The 8235-nt window shown below is 45.9% G+C and overlaps 1 protein-coding gene across 1 annotated transcript in view; it reads left to right on the forward strand.

The window, feature by feature from the left end:
- LOC106813428 (keratin, type I cytoskeletal 9-like) overlaps nt 1-8235 on the forward strand; it is a gene marked incomplete in the record, with an annotated part of 22862 nt that overhangs the window by 3765 nt on the left and 10862 nt on the right. The window contains 2 exon segments of the mRNA XM_014817560.1: nt 254-496; nt 943-1005. Coding sequence (XP_014673046.1) covers nt 254-496; nt 943-1005 — 306 coding nt within the window.

Below are 8235 nucleotides of genomic sequence, written 5' to 3' on the forward strand. Positions count from 1 at the left end.
ATGAAGTGTCAAACGAAAGTCATTTTCTAGACTGATTTTGCCACCTTGGCCAATGGCCTAGATAAACTCTGCTTCCTAGTTAACCTTAGAATTTCACCTCAAGTGCTAAAGTTAGGCCATTGGTTATGATATGGACATCAAAAAATTCCTATATGTATGCTATTACAAAAGTTTTCCTTGGAGCTGACAGGGGGGAAAAAACGAGAAGATCAAAAATCTGCGTCTGCAACGCGTCTGTTTTTCCCGTCGGCAGATCGCGGAGGCCGGGGAGGATTCCGCGGGCGCGGCGACTACGGCGGGAGTCGCGGCAGGGACAGCGGTGGCTTCAACGACCGTGTGAGCCGCGGTGGGTTCAGCAGCGACCGCTCCAGCCGCGGCAGTCGCGGCAGTTTCTCGAGCCGCGGCGGGTTCAGCGACCGCGGGGGAGGAGGAGGACGGGGAGGATTCAGCAGCAGAGGGTCGTCGAGAGGAGGACGCGGCGGACCGCCGGACAGAGGTTTGTCTCCGTAGAGAGCTCGCGCGCGGGTCGAACGACGTCTAGAGCAGCGAGTTCTGCTTCCCCTTGTGTTTAGAGGTCGTTCTGGTGTCGAAGTACTGGTAAAGCCTTTATGTGTCTGATCCGGCTGTCTCGTGGACGAGATGGTTATGGCGGTAGCAGCTATGACAGAGATTCGTACCGTGGTGGACCTGGTAAGGCGATAACCGATAGTACTAGCTAGTAGCGTGCGTGCGCAGGTTGGTGGAATGCAGCGATGGATATCCGTAAAGATTGCCCTCCTGTAGTAGGAGGAGCTGTTGTTAAGATGGATATTCGCATGCCTAACGATGGATTTTCTCATCAGGTGTGGCTGCGAACTCGATGTAGAAAATTCAAGAACTTCACTTGTCTGTCTGACTTTCTACATTTTTTCTTTCTCTTTTTGTTTGTTTGATTGTTTTAAGGTGGATATGGCGATCGGTCGCTTCCACACAGGTACGACGCTCCGAGTTATGATAGACCACATGGTAAGTGACGTGGTTCAGATTGTGGACGAATCTCCGGCCGTGAGACGTTTGCGTTGAAACGATTTATTTGTGCAGCAGGTTCTCCAGGTCGTTGGCGACATTTAATAGTTTACCATCTCCAACGTTAGGAGAAAGGCGCTGATTATTCGAACGTGTGTATTTCCGTGCAATTGCCTTCTTCCGTCCATTCCAAACGCGAGACATGTCTAAAGTACTGCCTCCTAAATTATTAGCTAACTATAGTTTATGATCTGCAGGACATCTTCAACTATTGTATTTTGAAGCCACTCCATGTCGTTTATGAACGTTCTAAGCTTTTAAAATCTAATGTGCCGTGGTGTCATCTTATGGCATGAGATCATTTCAATAGCATCACCTTCTACAGTGTGCAATCTCACCATTTTAATCAATCGTGTTTTAATGTCGAGTTAATCTAATTAATTAAGATCTCTGCTGGTGAAGCCGTATCAGGCGTGAAGACCTTGATTCATAAAACTTTTTTTTTTAATGAATTTTAATGAAAAGTTTGGTGTTGAGGTGTATACTTCGTTATATAAGCTGGGAACTTTTGAGATATAAGGTTTAGAAAGTTCAAGGAAATTTATAAAAACGGGCCTAGAGCAGCTTTAAGGTCAAAACAAAATATAGATTTGGTTACCGTTTCATGCCGGGGGAAAAAATAGGGTAGGTAGGTAGGGAAAACATATTTTATTGAAACATTTTATTTACGAACCATGTCCGAAGGATGTGCGTTGTGCCTGTTGAAGCAGGAACTGTCCAATTCATATATTTTTTCTTTTTTTTTTTCTTTAAAGAAAATTGACAATAATATGTTTAGGGTCGCTGGGAATAAATAGGGTCGGTCGGGAAACGGTAACCACAACTATATTTTGTTTTGGCCTAAGTACATTTGGCAATGTGTCTACCCTGTGTATAGGTAAAGTTTTTGGTTGGTATATAACATTGTTAAGGTAGCTAATATAAAACGAGATCCCACGATCAAGGTTTTTAGCTCATCTTGACATAGTCAAGTTGAGCTATTGCCATGGGTCGTCGTACGTCCGTCCGTCCACCTGTTGACCGTTTGACCCACATGTTTGAAATTAGGTGTAGTTGTTAGCTCATCTGACATCAGATCAGACAGTCAGATGCAGCTTGTAGAATCGCATGATCGTCCGGTCGTCCGTCCGTCCGTCAACAGTTGGGCACAAATCTTAACCGCTCGACGTACGGTCACGATATTCGGGTCGTTGGGGGGGATCGTCAAAACGAGTTGGGATGTCGAAGCTGGGGGTCAAAGGTCAAAGGTCAAGAGGTGTAAAAGAAGGGGGAACATTCTCTCCTTAACTTAAGGTATCGGGAGGAAATGCAGAATTGCGGCACAAATCTAAACGGCTCGCTCGACCTAGGCTCGTGATAGTCCGGTGTATATAGCATCATGGTAGGAAAAGCCATCACTGTGCCGAAATTGGAGGTCACAGGTCCAAGGTCAATAGGGCACAGGGCAGATTTTTTAGACATTTTTCTGAAGGACATGGTCTGAGGAGCGATTGAAAAACTTTTTTGTTTCACAGCGGTGACCTAGCATTTTTATGGCTTTTTGCAAGGACCATGCATGTCCCTTCTGCTGACGATGCGAAGAGTAAGTGTCGGATAAACCTTTTGACCCTGCAAAGAGGAGGGTTTAAACTTGGATTTGTTGACTGTCTGTTAGAAAGAATTTGACTGCCGGGTTTTGCCTAGTAGAATCTATACATGAGCCTGATGTATGAGGCTACCATTGTCACAGTGAATTTCAAAAGCTAAATTCTGGTTAAAGAAGGTGTATGTTCCTTTAAATCATTATATTTCTATGTCATTCTGTACTGTCAGTCCTGTTACATGTAACGTATGCCACTGCAAGTGGCTGCCTGCTCAGTGCATGTGTTGGTGCAGTTTTTGCCTGCGTTAATTTGTTACAGTGGCAGCTCTCTTATTGGCAATTTGCCAGGCCTGTATGGCTTGCGTAGGTTAAATGGATGAGCGTGCTTAGCCTATTCTGTCTTGCAATTAGTTGTTGTACTACGGTATGATGGGAGCTGTCCATCTTTATATCTGAGACACTGGTGATTTTACCGATACACCGCCGTTGGGCCCAACTCGTGCAACTTTCATAAGCGGGCCGGGCACTCGCGCCATACGCTGAACATTCTTTGAGAAGCGTCTCCTTGATAAACCCGGTATTCCTCGCTCGGTGATGACTTCGTCCGTGTGGAGTGGGTGGCGAATTCTAGTGAAAACCCTGTAGTCCCAAAAATTTGTCGCAGTCGGATACCAAGGTGGATAAGGCGGTCGTACACAGAAGAGCGATAGGTAACCGAAGGAGCAGGGTAAGGGTCTACATGACAGTGGGATGGGCCGGAGGCAGCCATGGAAGTGGTAGGCCTAGGGTTGCGTGTCGCGGTGCCGCTGACGGGTTTACTTGTGCTCAGGTGGTGATGAGCGGAAGTGGAAGAGGCCTTGTGCGCGAGCAGGGTGCGAAACGGGAGCGAGCACGTCTGTGGGTGTGAGAGCGCGTGTGGGGGACTCTGGGTCAGTGTGTCGATCCGTCCATGATGAGTAGGAAGAGCTTTGGAGCGGTGGAGAGCAGCCTTTAGGGCGAGGGAGCGGGGGGATGCGCACATTGTAGGGGGACGGAGGATAAGGTAGTGATTATTGTAAAGAATAGATACGGCTGTGAAAGTAGTGTAGACAATAAAGAGCAGTCTGAGGCGAGGGCAGTCGAGAGCAAGGCCGGGGTTAAACCCGGGCGACCGGAAGCGGGAAGGGGTGGCGGCTGTTTGTGGCGGCGTGTCTATAGAAGTAGACTGGACGTGGGGGCGACGGATACGACTAGGGCCGTGAACTGGTTTTACCTACAAAAAAGTAAGGGGTGCACGGAGGCTCAGAGACGACATATTGCCATGACACGGAGCCAGTCAGCGCAGGAAGAGATAGACGTTTAGATGAGCGGTTCTGTTCGCTCTGCGGCACTTGTTTATGATTAGTCCACCCCCACGTGCATGCAAAAGACAAGTACATAACATATATATATATATGCCTATGATATATATTGCCTGCTTATCTTTGTAGCATGCAGTGGTTAGGTGGTTCTAGTAGCGTATAAGGTCTAACCACAGGTTGCCGGACAACGACGTACGAAGGACCTGCATGTGTGCTGAGTACTGTTTTGTGAATGTTATCAGGTGGGATAACAGCGATTCGATCGCTCATCGGGCGTGGTACCAGGATAACGGTTATGTTAGATCTTATGGTAAAGTCTTAATATTATCAACGGCAGTAAGAGCTGCGCCAAGTGTCTTGCTTATTAGGTTAGAGACGGCGTCGCGTGAGCATCGCTCTATCGTCGAGCAGGCATCGTGTCTCATCGAGCGTTGACCGGCCATTCACTATAAGTGTTTGCGTGTTTGCTGTGTAGGTGGCAGCCGCCGACAGCGTACGATCGGGGCAGGACAACTACCGGTAGGCGCCAGCTCCGACAGCTACGGTGGCCAGCGGAATCCCCGGGACTTTGGAGCCCAGGGACTGTTGTGCGATCCAGAGATTTCGGGGGATCGAGGACGTCGGCGGATCGAGGCAGCAGTTCCTACGGGCGCCGTCCGGGGGGCGCGATACCGACAGTTCACGAATCGGCTCCCGGCTAGAGACAATCATAACGGAGGAGGCTCGAGTGTTATGGGAGCAGTGGTGAGTTGGTTGGCTTGTCAGTTCTGCAAAGTTCATTAACGTGTATTTCCGGTGTGAATTTCCTGGTCTCTTATGAAAGAAGTTTTTCGGAAGATAAGGTGGTTGTTTATGCTAACACCTTGGTATTTGTAACACAAATTGTCGGACAAAAATTTGAACATGTATGTTAACTGATTTCTGTGCCAGGAAACCTGAACTTTATATTGTGCTTGAAATTGAATTTTTGAGTATGCTTATGATGAGAACCTTATAGATAGATACATATAATGTAGATGGTCTATCCCCAAGATCTCTGATGCTTTTCCTGTATTGCTTCATGAATGTGGTTGGAAGTTGTGTGGCATTACACAAAAGATACAAAAGAAAACACGAAGAAAAAAAATAAATTTGTTAATCTAGACAATTCCATGGCAAAAAAATCAGCCTGTGTACCATATATACGCCTAAAAACATCAGCTGCATACGTTATATACGTTCTACGTTTTTTTTTTTTTATATGAACGTGATATAAATGTCAGCAAAGGCACGTACTCTTGTTTAGTGATGTCAGTTTCGCAATAGAACGCTCGCAAGTGATTCGTCGTGACGTGTATTCGTGTTTTTCGTTTGCGTTTAGTAGGGCCGTCGTCGCGCGAAGCTACGGCGCGGCGGTGGGCGGTTACCACGGCAGCAGCGAGGCAAGAGCTAGCGACTACGGTGGCGGATCCGGCAGCTACTCCCGCGAGTCGGGCGGCTTACGGTGGCGAGATTACAGCGGAGCGCCGGCGCTTCAGACTACGCGCCGCGCTTCGGAGGGAGCGCGAAGAAATCCACTACGATCCATACGGTAGGAGCGGCTCTTCCGCGTAAGTCTCTCACCTTCACTCTTGTCATCAGAGTCCTTGCTGCTTAGCATGTGGAAATGCAGTCGATGCTTGCTGGCAGCGCATGTGTGTATTGGCAAACACGCATTGCAAGAGAAATTTCCTCACTGGTTTTTAAACTATTTAATATTATTTTTTTAGTGTTAAGGGGGGACTACGTCACGAAATTTTTTATGGTTTTTTTTATCATTAAGTAAGAACTAACTGGACTAAAATCGTCAAATTCTTACCTGATAAGATTGTTTCTCAACTAGTTAAAAATCCAAAAAACCTGGACGATTTGAATTAATTTTCTCAACATTAATTGCTTGCTATGGGCTATGTATGAGTCACGGGTGTATGTTCACATCGAACAATATAGAGTAAAATAGGAAGTAGTAATGGGCAGCAATTTAACCATAAAAGACTGGTGAAAAGGAATTACGTTATTTTTTACTATTTACGGTGACGTAATCACTTTAATATTGAGTCGCAATGGTTTTTTGTTGTTCTTGTTGTTGCCTAATTTGAACAATATTTAACTGGCAATAATTCCTACACCTATGAACTGTTTTTTAATGTTGTTAAATTGTCATGTTGTTCTAAATTGAAATAAACACTCAAATAGCAGCTTGACAAAACTGGCAGTTGGGCGCATATCATACGTGCGAAATTCATGGTCTGTGTGCGTGCGTGGTGAACAGAATGCTGGCTAATGTAGTAAGACTATACTGTCACCTGACCATTAAAACTGTCAGTCAGCCAGTAGGTAGGGTTCTGAGGTTGAACTGAATTTTGCCAGAGCACCTAAATGCAAGACTTTTCTCCTTCAATACTTGCCAATTCTCATAGTTCGTTTGTTTGGCATAAGTTTACCTCCGCCAACGGAGTTGGAGGAGGTTATGTGGATCGGCTCTGTGTGTGTTTCGTGGTGTTAGGTGTGTTAGCACGCAGCCACGAGGTCCTGTGATGCGAGCAGCAGCAACGAGCGAGCGACGCGAGCTGGCGGAGGTATGCAGCTTCTCCGTGAGTGCCCTCTGGCTAGTTCTTGATGTGATGCATAATGTTCTAGTGTGCGTTCTATATAAAAGAATTCTACTTCCCTCACCACATGTATGCACTTGGCTCCACAGCAAAAAGCCGCGTGCATGTTCTCCGATGTAGATTGAGTGTTCATCTGGTTAGGGTGTCCGATGCAGCAAACAAGAAAACGCAGGGGAGATCGCCCTCAGAGTTTTTGGGTAGGCTAGACGTTTTTTTCTATCAGCAGAACTGATGAATAGATACAAGTAATTTGATTGTCTAGATTATCATGGATTTTCTTGATTGATAGTGAATTCTTCATGATAATTTTCAGTTCGAATCCGTCAAATGGGTTAATCTACGTTTGAAATTCCCTGCATGATTATTTAATTGATTATTAGAAGGAATTATAAATTGTAAATTACGTTATAGTTTCCACAAAGCTTGCAGTAATGTAAAGGCCGTACTTTCAATGACAGGATCTGGTGTTTTAGATGTAATAGTTGGACGTGCGTTTAGTAGTCCGTAACTCTCACTAGTGGCAGGCAGCGAGTTTGTTTAATAACAGCAGCACATTGGGTACACACATTGTTTGTGTGGGTTAGACTGAGCAAAGAGCAAACGCAAATACTTGTAGCAGTCCAACATGGAATGATTTGGGTTCTGTCGAGAGAGAGGGAGAGAATGCGTTAACCAAACCAAGATGACGTCAGTTTTTCTTCAGAGGTGCGGACTCTCCAAAAAAAAAAAAAAAAAAAAAAAACAAAAAAATCAAAAAAAAAAAAATAAAGGTTTGAGCTGCTTTTGAAGTAGTGTGGCTTCAAAGCTGATTTGCATGGTGATTCCATTAAAACTTTTGAAACTGCTACATTTTCAGGAAAGTAGGCGTCACAAATTGCCGCTGCAGAAAACAAAACTAGTCATCAGGTGTTGTTTTTAATAATTTTCTGCGGGCGGCATCTGAAACGTAATTCCCTCGCAAAACAAAATGTCTGGCTATATATTCTTATTTGGCAGCGAAAATGTTTCCGCATGTCCACGCCCGCCGTCCCGTAACCGGTGGAAACCGTCCGGTACGGAACAGAAGTTCTTCGGCAGAATTGCAGAGCTTGAAGAAAATAAACAAAAACTGTACCTTACCGTCGACGGGGCTTTGTGCGTGCGCGCGCCGGCGGATGGATAGGCAATTTTCGGTGCACAGTAATGCGATCTAGTGCTTGTTTTTTTTGTCCGGCACGCCTCGCAATGGTGGGAGTGGGAAGCGGCTAATGGTAACGAGATGGGGTTAACCGAAAAGGGCTCGTGCGTGCTGGCTCCGTTTGTTTGACGGCCAGAACCGGCGCTAGCCGCTGCTCGATAACACTTGTGAAGCCCACCAAACCCCCATGTCGACTTCCGTTGCTTCGGTGACCTACTGCTGAGCGAAAGTCTGCCATGAACCGTGAGGATTCATGTGTGTCATAACATATAATTTCTTGCTGAGAATCTCCCTGCGTTCGAAATCTCATTAGCTGCCGTGCATTTATGCAAGCTGATGTTGATATGCTGCTGGCTAGGAGAATATTGTGACATTTGTGCTGAGGAAGCTAGTTCTCAATTCATGCTGAGCCTGACCCTTTCATGCGCACCCCAGGCTGTC

Source organism: Priapulus caudatus, unplaced genomic scaffold, assembly GCF_000485595.1.
Source record: "Priapulus caudatus unplaced genomic scaffold, Priapulus_caudatus-5.0.1 Scaffold771, whole genome shotgun sequence".
Taxonomy (NCBI): Eukaryota; Metazoa; Priapulida; class Priapulimorpha; order Priapulimorphida; family Priapulidae; genus Priapulus; species Priapulus caudatus.